This window comes from Poeciliopsis prolifica, unplaced genomic scaffold (assembly GCF_027474105.1).
Source record: "Poeciliopsis prolifica strain line A6 unplaced genomic scaffold, Auburn_PproV2 SCAFFOLD102, whole genome shotgun sequence".
NCBI lineage: Eukaryota > Metazoa > Chordata > Actinopteri > Cyprinodontiformes > Poeciliidae > Poeciliopsis > Poeciliopsis prolifica.
The window spans coordinates 25,663-38,098 of record NW_026562477.1 but is presented as its reverse complement, the minus strand read 5'-3'; the positions used below and the strand labels follow the sequence as shown (position 1 = coordinate 38,098).

Genomic DNA, 12,436 nt, shown 5'->3' with positions numbered 1-12,436 from the left:
TAACGTTAGCTTCAAAATGTTAGCTTCATAATGTTAGCTAACATTAGCTTCATAACGTTAGCTTCATAACATTAGCTTCAAAATGTTAGCTTCATGATGTTAGCTTCATAACATTAGCTTCATAATGTATATTTTATACATGTCTTTATATTTTAGTTTTTAAAATATAAAGACAACTCTTAAAAGTGTGGAGTGCATTTGGATTCAGCCTCCAGAGTTTGTTGAAGCTCCTTTCGCTCCGGGTCCATTTCTCCTGTTCTGTGATCGGTTTACAAACCTTTCCACAGATTTTGATTAAGGTCTGGACTTTGACTAGGCCGTTCTAACCTGATCTAATCCATGATATCTCTGGCTGTATGTGAACTCCAGATTTCCTCTCATGTTGGTTTTTGGGTGATTTATTTTTGGTCTCAGAGTGTTTGAGTTTGGAAGGTCTCTTTACCATCACCCTAATCTTTAGTTCTCTCACTGAGTCGCTCTTTGACTCATTAAAGACGGCAGGAAATCAGCAGCAGATGAAAAAATCCCCTCAGGAAATTCCCACATTCCAGAGAAATAGTTTCTGGGAAAGCGCTTCATGTTCCAGCTCATCCTGCTGATGGATGTTTAGATCAGATCAACATCATTTCTACTGCATAAAAATGTCAGTTTCATGCAGTAATGTGTCTCTAAATGTAATCTGAGTTATTTCTGCATCATTTCCACAGTAACTGATCGTTTCTCCTCTGAAGCTGTTGATGATGTCACAGCCATGTTGAAAGGACATTATAATTAGCATGAATCGTTTCATATAAGACTCTTCCAAAACTGAAACAGAAAGACAACAGCAGGACAAACCAACAGATCCGACTGAATGTTTGTGTTTGACTCCAGAATCCTTCATGCTGATACATGAAGGATTGTATCGGCTCCGTTCTTCTCCGTTTTGACAGCTGCTGATCTCTGGGAATCTGGGAAAGAAGGAGAAAGTTTCATCTGAGCTCAGTGAGTCCAGCCTCAGTCCCTCATCTCCACCAGCATCACTGTATTTACAGAACAAACCAACCAGGCACAAGTTTCCACAACAAACAGATCAGAGGAACATCAGCAGGGCTCCGTGAAGGTCAGAGCCGCCGACCTCTGTGACCCCTGCGACCTCTCTGCCTGAAAGCTGCAGGTCGTCAGCCTGACTACAGAGACAAACTGAAGAAACTTTTGCTTATAATGAGAATCAAACTAAAAGTGAAACATTAAATCAGTTTGGATCCTAATCTGATGGTTTCTGTCTGCAGCTGCTTTTAGTTTCACATCCATCAGTTTTAATTAGCTGAGGAGGAAAAGTTTGGTTTGATAGAAACAAATGGAGTCGCTGACATCACTGATGAGAAATGGAAGAATCCCATAAAAGAGTCAACAACAGAACCAGAGAAAAAAAACAGAACCAGAGAAATAAAACAGAACCAGAGAAATAAAACAGAACCTGAGAAATAAAACAGAACCAGAGAAATAAAACAGAACCAGAGAAATAAAACAGAACCAGAGAAATAAAACATTATTTTAACAGTGAATGTTGCTGGTTGGTTCTTAGAAATGATGAGGCATCACCACCAGGGGGCGCCTTTTCCCTTCACAGAGCATGAACTGACGCCATGTCAGGAGTTTCTTCATGTTGTAATTATTTGTGTTGGAGTTTTTCTCCGTCTGCAGGATCAGATTCAGCTGTTTGTGGCTCCAGGTTTCATTAGCGGCTCTGCAGCTTCAGCAGGGATGAAAAGCTTTAACTGCTGAATGATGTGGAAATCCAGCTGCAGTTCCCACATCTCATCAACAACAAACTGAGTCTGAGTTCTGACCCAGATACTCCAGAATTTACTGAACCGGTTCCATGAAGAGGCAAAAACAGCAGGAGGATCCGTTCTTTTAAAGGGCCAGTATCATTTCAAACCAACCGGTTTCAGCTTTACTTCATGTTATATTCATATTTGCCTTCATTCCCTCATACATGTTTGACAAATAGTTTAATCACAACTGACTGCTGAAAAGGGAGAGGAGCTTCAGAGGAGAGCCCTCCCTCCCCCAGCTCCTTCAGACTAGTCAGCAGAATTAGCAAACACCTGGTGGAACAGCTGAGCTCACATTAAAACATTCTGAGTTTCACAATGTGAAGAGGCATCACAAAGTACAAAAACAGTAAAAAACAAACAATTCTTATCTTATTACGTCATTTTCCTTCCATAGAAATAAAATATAGAAACATTGAATTATTAATTTTCCAAAATATAAAAGTCTGATTACATTATATTATATAAATCATGAAACTCCTTCATCCAGTCAGGATTTTTAACAGAGATTATTTAATCTGATAAATTAATATTAACTCCATTTCCTCTAAACCTAAATAATCGTAGCTTCTTACAGCCGATACATTTTATCTGATCATTTGGTAGAATTTAATATTTGTTCATAATTTTCTCAAAATCAGAGAAAAATAGAACTTTTTTCTTAAAGTCTGTTTAAGTACAAACTTTCCTTGAAAAGTAGAGACTAATCATGTTTTTACTTTATTTATTTCTCATGTTGTTTTTGATGTTTGAATTGTTTTAAAATGCTGTTTGTGCATCATAATGTTTCTCCTCCTGTCCACTAGGAGTCACTGCAGGTCTACATTAGGGGTCAAATCCAGTCTGTTATTAGTCTCGAATAAACTCTTCCACCTAAATATAACAATATAAAAGTTCAAATACAAGAAAAATTTTATTATTTTTTTTCTTTTATTTCTACAGATATAAATTAACGCATTGTCTCATTTTAAAAATAGAAATAAATCGACAGAAACCAAATGAGTAACCCAGAATTATCTGCACATCTGTTTGATGTGATTCTATGTTTTTCTGAATGTTTAAGCTTTAAATCCTTTGCTTTGGAAAACAGCAGATAAACTTAAATGCTCTGAAATATTCTATGGAAATAAATGTGATTTTATTGCATCTGTTTTCTCTACAGTTCAGCTCAAAGTTTGTTTTGCATAAACTTCAATTTGTCCAAAACTTCTGCACCAAAGTATAAACTGGAAAAAATAAAATATCTCAAACATTTAAAAGCAGGAATGTTCTGAAGTTTTTCCAGGTTTCAGGCTCCATAGACGACTGTCGTAAATGTTGGATCATTTTCCTGAAGAGAAACTTCTGGAGGAAACGAAAATCCTGACCTGAAAAAGTAAAAACACATAAAATGTTATAAAATATTATCAGTTTAACAATGGATTTAAAGATTGATCTTTAAATTTGATGATGGTTGTATTGTTAAATATTTTTGATTCAAAAGAATATTTTAATCAGAGAACAATAAAAAGTTTAACTGGTTTCAGTTTGTGGCATCATTACCTTGCTAACAGAGATTGTCTATCAGTAGGGACAATATGGCTAATCTAATGTTGATTTAATGAATATCCAGATTTTATTACAGTCCATTCAATCAAATAATTTCCAATTTTATCCTAGAAATACAAGAAAGTTTAGTTTGTTATTGAATTTAGGAAAAAGTTTTCTATCTAAAAAACCTAACAGTGTGAGTTTACAGCAGGACCTCAGAATGAGCAAGTATGTGGAGACAGTGGAGAGAAAAACTCCCGTTTAACAGGGAAAAACCTAAACAGCCAGATTCAGAACCAGAACCACTGTGGTTCTGGTTCTGGTTCTGCAGGTCTCCACTGGGGGCCAAAAGGTTTTATTAGTCTGGGATTAATTGTTCCTCCTAAATATAAAATATTTTAAAAACCTTTGCAAGAAAAATTACATTTTTTCTAATAATTCTTTAAGTTAATATTTGAACTTTATTAACTCAGATATAAATGAAACATTGTCTGGTTTTAAAAATTGATTTAATAAACCCAGAATTATCTCCAGATCTGTTTGATGAGAGTCGAAGTTTTTCTGAAGCTTCAATGAATATTTTCTTATGGATTATTGATTATTGATCTGCTGCTGATGGTTGTTGATGATCCGATTCCCTGACTGGGTTTTAAAGATGTTGAAGCCAAATAAAGAATCTGGACTGTAGAAATGCCAACATTAATTTCACTGCAGCTCAGATTGTTTGAGAGTCTCCAATATCTAAATGAATGAATGAATGAATGAATGAATGGAATGATGAATGAATGAATGATGAAATGATGAATGAATGAATGAATGCTCAAATGATGAATGAATGAATGATGAAATGATGAATGAATTAATGAATGGAATGATGAATGAATGAATGAATGAATAAATGATGAATGAATGAATGATGAAATGATGGATGAATGAATGCTGAATGAATGAATGCTGAAATGATGAATGAATGAATGATGAAATGATGAATGAATGAATGATTCATTCATCATTTCAGCATTCATTCATTTTGAATGAATGCTGAATGAATGCTGAATGAATGAATTCAGCATTCATTCATTCATTTATCATATGAATAACAACATTATTATCATCATTCATCATTCATTCATTTATTCATTCATTCATCATTTCATCAATGAATGAATGATGAAATGAATGAATGAATCATGAATGAATGAATGAATGAATGAATGAATGAATGAATGAATGAATGAAAACCTGTTCTGTGTTTGTCCAGCTGCTTCCTTTCGGCTCATAAATTTCTTCCTGATCACCAAGACTCCAAAAGCCACCAATGCAACGAGAGTCACTGCAACAGCAGCTGGGATCCAATCTGTCATCAGGAACAAAACATGAAAAACATGAAAATAAAGCAGAAACTGCAACAAATGAGAGAATTTCTAATAGACTAAGACGGCGGTTTTCAAAGTGTGAGGCGCGCCTCCTCTGGGGGGCGCCAGAGCACATTAGGGGAGGCGCGGTGCGAGGGAAAAAATAAACCGAAGAAGAAGCTGTCTGCTTGCTGTCTACGGATGTGAGAGAAAAAAATTGACAAATTTTTAGTAAACGTGTTCATCTCCTTCACTTCAACCTATCTCTGTGAATGTGGGTTTTCCGCTCTCGCAATGATAAAAAGCAAATCCCGGTCAAGGCTGCTGGTTGGAGATGATCTGCGGTTATACCGCTCCACAGTGCAACCCCGCATTAACCGGATTTGCGCATCAAAAGCACATTGTTCCCACTAAAACGAAGGTGAGCTGAACAGTAATGTTGACAATTTAGTTAAAATCATAAATAAAATGACTTACATGATTCAGGACCGTGGTAGAAAAAGAAATGGTGCGCATAGCGTGCTGAATGTTTTTTCCTTTGTATGCCTCCGCTCTTCCATACTGCACGCTCTTTTAGCTCGAGATAAATTGTTTATATGAGCCACAAAAAGAGCTCCACAATTTTGCAACTGTTTAGGTTTTTGATTTATATTTTTAATTTTGAGGAAATGTGCAACATTTACAGATGTGTTTCAAAGATCTGATCAAAATGTTTTTGTTAAGATGTGAAAACACTGTTGGTATCAAACATTAAACTCAGAATCTCAGATGTAATGTTTGTTTGAGAAAACGGTTGAAAAATGAGTTTGGGGTTGTTCTTATCATTTGAAAAATGAAAAAAGGGCGTATTTACCATCCAAAGGCCCTGATAAAATACTTAAAATGGGAGGAAATGTTTTAAAATGTTCATGTGTTAAATTTCATTCAGATAAAGTCATTTTAAAAGATGAGATGGTTCTAAAATAAAAGCAATTAGAGAGTGTTTTGTAGTGGCATTTGTTTGTGTGTGGGTTGATTATTAGGAAGGGGGGGGCAGCAGGCATTGTGCTCCTTGGAGGGGAGGCTCACCCTTTCATACTTTGAAAACCCCTGGACTATGATAAATCTCACATGTTCTTCTATCAACCAGAGTTTCTTCTTGGCTGAGCCAACAGGAAGTCATCAAGTTAACATCTACAGTCTTGTTCTCTGCAGGATTGGCTGCTACACATCTATATGATGAGTTTCTATCCTCTTTATGAACAATAAAAGGTAAAGACCGAGCAGAGAGACTCTGGTTGTGTATTTCTTTGTCTCTGATCCAGTGCAGAGTCGCTGGATTGTCCACAGAGCAGGTCAACAGGCAGAGGTCAGAGGTCAGGCTAACAGCTTTCACATCAGGAGTCGGTGCTGGATCTGCAGAGAATATATTTAATATTTAACTTCAGTAACAAAGATCTTCACAGATAATAATAACATTATTATCCAGATGAGAGCATTTCAGTTTATCATCTCATCCTCCTGATTTGTGATCATTCTTAGTGATCAGATATAGTTTTATCAATATCTATGAACTGAAACATGAATCTGTTGCTGGGGAAAGTTAAAACCTGTTAGCAGAAGATAAATATCTAGAACTGATTTAACCTCAGATCTGAACAATCAGAGAAAAACCTCAATAAATAAAAATAAATACTCACCATAGATTTGGAGTTTATATGAAGAAAAAAATTGTCCTTTTTGAACTATATAGATTCCTGAGTCGTTCTTCTGCAGGTTTGTGATCGTAAAGAGTCCAGAGCTTCGGTTCCACTGAAGCTTGGTCTTGTAAAAGTTCACAATAATATTAAGTTCACCATCAGACACTGAAGCAATGATTTTTCCATCATATAAAAGAAACCATGTCTCTGTGACACCTCCAGGTAGAGCGATGCTTCCTCCAACGATTCCTGTCAGATTCTCCTTCACTTCCTGACCAGCAGATAATCCCAGAATCACTGGAGAGACAGGAAGTCAGAGTGAAATATTGACCTGAATGTCTTTATTAAATATCATTCAATGTTTTGTCTAAAAGATCAAAGTCATGGCAGATTCAGGTTTCAACAATTCATGTTGACTGAATTTGATAATCAGATAAAATCCTGCCAACAGAAAGGAAACATCTGATTATTGTTCATCTTTAATATTCAGGATCATTTTATTCATCATTTCCTCAGTGTTTTATAGGACTGACAATCTGTCCACTCTGCAGAATCCAGTCCAGTTCTGGACCTGCTGGTTTCATTTCTCAGGAGTCAGACGGATGGAGGGAAGATGGAGGGAGGAGACAGCTCCTCCTCCACTCTGCTCCTTCAGACTAGCCAGCAGCAATTAGCAAACAGCTGCTGCTCTGAGCAACGCTGGTGAAACCGTTAGTGTTAACAGAGGAGCCATGTTGGGAAGAGCAGGAGCTTCTTAAACTGACAAAGGACCAATTTCAAGGTCATAAACCAGGAAGTAAAATTTATTTTAAGTCTTTTATGATATGTTGCATTTTATATCACCTGAAGTTACATTGATTATTGATTATCCTGTAAAATGGCTGCCATGTGTCCAGCAAACACAAAATGCTGCCCCTTTAAATATAATGTTGACTTTCATAAAGAACACAGGAAGAAATAATAATATTCAGTTTTTGTTTATATTTATAAAAACTTCAGATTCTACAGGAACAAATGAGACTTTTTGACTGAATTAATAGATTTAGTGAAATAGATTATATTCATATCAGTGATCAGTTTTCATCAACATTTAACATTTGTACAACTTAAATCTCATTTTGTCAAACAAATGAACCAAATTTTTATTTGCAAAAATCAAATTACAGAAAATATGATAAAACTTTTTCATTTTGACTGAAAAACTGTAATGTTTCCATTTTAACCAGGAAATTGATCAAAATATTCAACTTAATACTGGCTGACCAGAACCAGAACCAGAACCAGGACCAGAACCTGAACCAGAACCTGAACCTGAACCTGAACCGGGACCAGAACCTGAACCAGAACCAGGACCAGAACCAGAACCAGAACCTGAACCAGAACCAGGACCAGAACCTGAACCAGGACCAGAACCAGAACCAGCACCAGGACCAGAACCAGAACCTGAACCTGAACCAGAACCAGAACCAGAACAGAACCAGAGTTAGAACCAGAACCTGAACCAGAACCAGAACCAGAACCTGAACCAGAACCAGAACCTGAACCAGAACCTGAACCAGAACCAGAACCAGAACCAGAACCAGGACCAGAACCAGGACCAGAACCAGAACCAGAACCTGAACCAGAACCAGAACCAGGACCAGAACCTGAACCAGAACCTGAACCAGAACCAGAACCAGAACCTGAACCAGAACCAGAACCAGGACCAGAACCTGAACCAGAACCAGAACCAGAACCTGAACCAGAACCAGAACCAGAACCTGAACCAGGACCAGAACCAGAACCTGAACCAGAACCATAACCTGAACCAGGACCAGGACCAGAACCAGAACCAGGACCAGAACCTGAACCAGAACCAGAACCTGAACCAGGACCAGAACCAGAACCAGAACCTGAACCAGGACCAGAACCAGAACCAGAACCAGGACCAGAACCAGGACCAGGACCAGAACCAAAACCAGAACCAGAACCTGAACCAGAACCAGAACCAGAACCAGGAGCAGGACCAGAACCAGGACCAGAACCAGAACCAGGACCAGAACCAGAACCTGAACCAGAACAGAACCAGACCAGAACCAGAACAGAACAGAACCAGACCAGAACCAGGACCAGAACCAGAACCTGAACCAGGACCAGAACCAGGACCAGAACCAGAACCTGAACCAGGACCAGAACCAGAACCTGAACCAGGACCAGAACCAGAACCTGAACCTGAACCAGAACCAGGACCAGAACCAGGACCAGAAAAGAACAGAACCAGGACCAGGACCAGAACCAGAACCAGGACCAGAACCAGGACCAGGACCAGAACCAGGACCAGGACCAGAACCAGAACCAGACCAGAACCAGAACCAGAACCTGAACCAGAACCAGAACCAGGACCAGAACCAGAACCTGAACCAGGACCAGAACCAGGACCAGAACCAGAACCAGGACCAGAACCAGAACAGAACCAGACCAGAACCAGAACCAGGACCAGAACCAGAACAGAACCAGACCAGAACCAGAACCAGAACCAGGACCAGGACCAGAACCTGAACCAGGACCAGAACCAGAACCAGAACCAGAACCAGGACCAGAACCAGAACCAGAACCAGGACCAGGACCAGAACCTGAACCAGAACCAGGACCAGAACCAGAACCAGAACCAGGACCAGAACCTGAACCAGAACCAGGACCAGAACCAGAACCTGAACCAGAACCAGAACCTGAACCAGAACCAGGACCAGAACCAGAAGCAGGACCAGAACCAGAACCAGGACCAGAACCAGGACCAGGACCAGAACCTGAACCAGAACCAGGACCAGAACCAGAACCTGAACCAGGACCAGAACCTGAACCAGAACCAGGACCAGAACCAGAACAGAACCAGACCAGAACCAGAACCAGAGCCAGAACCTGAACCAGAACCAGAACCAGAACCAGAACCAGGACCAGGACCAGAACAGAACCAGGACCAGAACCAGAACCAGAACCAGGACCAGGACCAGAACCAGAACCAGGACCAGAACCAGGACCAGAACCAGAACCAGAACCAGGACCAGAACCAGAACCAGGACCAGAACCAGAACCAGGACCAGAACCAGAACCAGAACCAGAACCAGAACCAGGACCAGAACCAGAACCAGAACCAGGACCTGAACCTGAACCAGAACCAGGACCAGAACCAGAACCAGAACCTGAACCAGAACCTGAACCAGAACCAGAACCAGAACCAGAACCAGAACCTGAACCAGAACCAGGACCAGAACCAGAACCTGAACCAGAACCAGAACCAGAACCAGAACCAGAACCTGAACCAGAACCAGAACCTGAACCAGAACCAGGACCAGAACCAGAACAGAACCAGGACCAGAACCAGAACCAGAACCAGGACCAGGACCAGAACCAGAACCAGGACCAGAACCAGGACCAGAACCAGAACCAGAACCAGGACCAGAACCAGGACCAGAACCAGAACCAGGACCAGAACCAGAACCAGAACCAGAACCAGAACCAGGACCAGAACCAGAACCAGAACCAGGACCTGAACCTGAACCAGAACCAGAACCAGGACCAGAACCAGAACCAGAACCTGAACCAGAACCTGAACCAGAACCTGAACCTGAACCAGAACCAGAACCAGGACCAGAACCAGAACCAGGACCAGGACCTGAACCAGAACCAGGACCAGAACCAGGACCAGAACCAGAACCAGGACCAGAACCAGAACCAGAACCAGAACCTGAACCAGAACCAGGACCAGAACCAGAACCAGGACCAGAACCAGAACAGAACCAGGACCAGAACCTGAACCAGAACCAGAACCTGAACCAGAACCAGAACCAGGACCAGGACCTGAACCAGAACCAGGACCAGAACCAGAACCAGAACCAGAACCAGAACCTGAACCAGAACCAGGACCAGAACCAGAAGCAGGACCAGAACCAGAACCAGGACCAGAACCAGAACAGAACCAGGACCAGAACCTGAACCAGAACCAGAACCAGGACCAGGACCTGAACCAGAACCAGGACCAGAACCAGGACCAGAACCAGAACCAGAACCAGAACCAGGACCAGAACCAGAACCAGAACCTGAACCAGAACCAGGACCAGAACCAGAACCAGGACCAGAACCAGAACCAGGACCAGGACCAGAACAGAACCAGGACCAGAACCAGAACCAGAACCAGAACCTGAACCAGAACCAGAACCAGGACCAGAACCAGAACCAGAACCTGAACCAGAACCAGAACCTGAACCAGAACCAGAACCAGAACCAGAACCAGGACCAGGACCTGAACCAGAACCAGAACCAGAACCAGAACCAGAACCAGAACCTGAACCAGAACCTGAACCAGAACCTGAACCAGAACCAGGACCAGAACCAGAACCAGAACCAGGACCTGAACCTGAACCAGAACCAGAACCAGGACCAGAACCAGAACCAGAACCTGAACCAGAACCTGAACCAGAACCAGCACCAGGACCAGGACCAGAACCTGAACCAGAACCAGAACCAGAACCAGGACCAGAACCAGGACCAGGACCAGAACCAGAACCAGAACCACGACCAGGACCAGAACCAGAACCAGAACAGAACAGAAACAGACCAGAACCAGAACAGAACCAGAACAGAACAGAACCAGACCAGAACCAGAACCAGGACCAGAACCTGAACCACAACCAGGACCAGAACAGAACCAGAACAGAACCAGAACCAGAACCAGAACCAGGACCAGAACAGAACCAGAACCAGAACCAGGACCAGAACAGAACCAGGACCAGAACCAGAACCAGGACCAGAACCAGGACCAGGACCAGAACCAGAACCAGAACCTGAACCAGAACCAGGACCAGAACCAGGACCAGAACAGAACCAGAACCAGAACCTGAACCAGAACCTGAACTAGAACAGAACCAGAACCAGAACATGAACCAGAACAGAACCAGAACAGAACCAGAACCAGGACCAGAACCAGAACCAGAACAGAACCAGAACCTGAACCAGAACCAGAACCAGGACCAGAACCAGAACAGAACCAGAACCTAAATCAGAACAGAACCAGAACCGGACCGTAACTCACGGAGCAGAGCTGTGAGCAGCGCCTCCATCCCGTCTCGTCTTCAGCAGCAGAGACTCAGGCTGAGATCAGCTCTAATCTGGACGTCAGGAAGTCACATGACCCACAGACTAACCACCATGATGACATCACTTCCTCCTCTGCAGTCCGTCTCTCTGATGGACTCGGCTCCAGGACACCGGCTGCGTCCTCCAGTCCGATTGGTTCTGATGGAGTTTGGTTCTGGTGGAAGCTGAAGGTTTTCCAGCAGACAGAGAATCAGCAGCTAAAGTCGGATGCAGCAGTTTATGCTGCAGTTGCTGCAGCATAAACTGCTGCAGGTTCCTCTGCTGGAGGAAACCACCGAGCTCTTCCTGTTGCTCAACATTCAGCCACACTGTGACCCAAATGCAACAGAAACAGAACCAGAACCAGCAGAACCACAGCATCAGACCTCAGTCACATCATGATTCTGCTGATCAGACACTTCAACTTCAGCAGCTGCAGCAAAAACATCATCATCATTATCATCATCACCATCATCATCATCATCATCACCACCATCATCATTACCATCATCATCATCATCATCACCACCATCATCACCATTATCATCACCACCATCATCATCATTATCATCATCACCATCATCACCATTATCATCACCATCATCATCATCATCATTATCATCAATAATTTGACTAACAAGAAACGTTTCAACAGTTCCTTTTATATTTAAGTGCTTAAAATCCATTTAAACATCAAAGGTACTTTAAGTGTGGGTTTGTTCTACTGCAGAGGAAGCGGTTTCAACACTGGCCTAATTTTACATGTTCAGTGTGAGACTATTCTCTGTGATGGCAGCTCAGTGTGGGAGATGCATAAATAATTCAAATATATCAGACCTGCAGCTCTGGCTCCAACAGAGAGGCTGTTCTACAGAAACCAAACCGTCACAAACCGTTTGGTTCTCTGCATCTTTCTACAAAAGGCTCTGAAGTCATTTTC

The 12,436-nt window shown here is 41.8% G+C and overlaps 1 protein-coding gene across 1 annotated transcript; it reads right to left on the bottom strand.

Annotated features, from left to right (window-relative positions):
• Nucleotides 1–2,784: 2,784 nt before the first annotated feature.
• LOC129354036 (uncharacterized) lies at nt 2,785–11,622 on the bottom strand. The gene is made up of 5 exons (XM_055023519.1): nt 11,453–11,622; nt 6,385–6,681; nt 5,816–6,100; nt 4,593–4,707; nt 2,785–3,187 (listed from the first exon to the last, which is right to left on the bottom strand). The coding sequence occupies exons 1-5, from the start codon at nt 11,478–11,480 to the stop codon at nt 3,109–3,111; spliced, it is 804 nt and encodes a 267-aa protein (XP_054879494.1). The 5' UTR covers nt 11,481–11,622; the 3' UTR covers nt 2,785–3,108.
• Between the last annotated feature and the right edge of the window lie 814 nt (nt 11,623–12,436).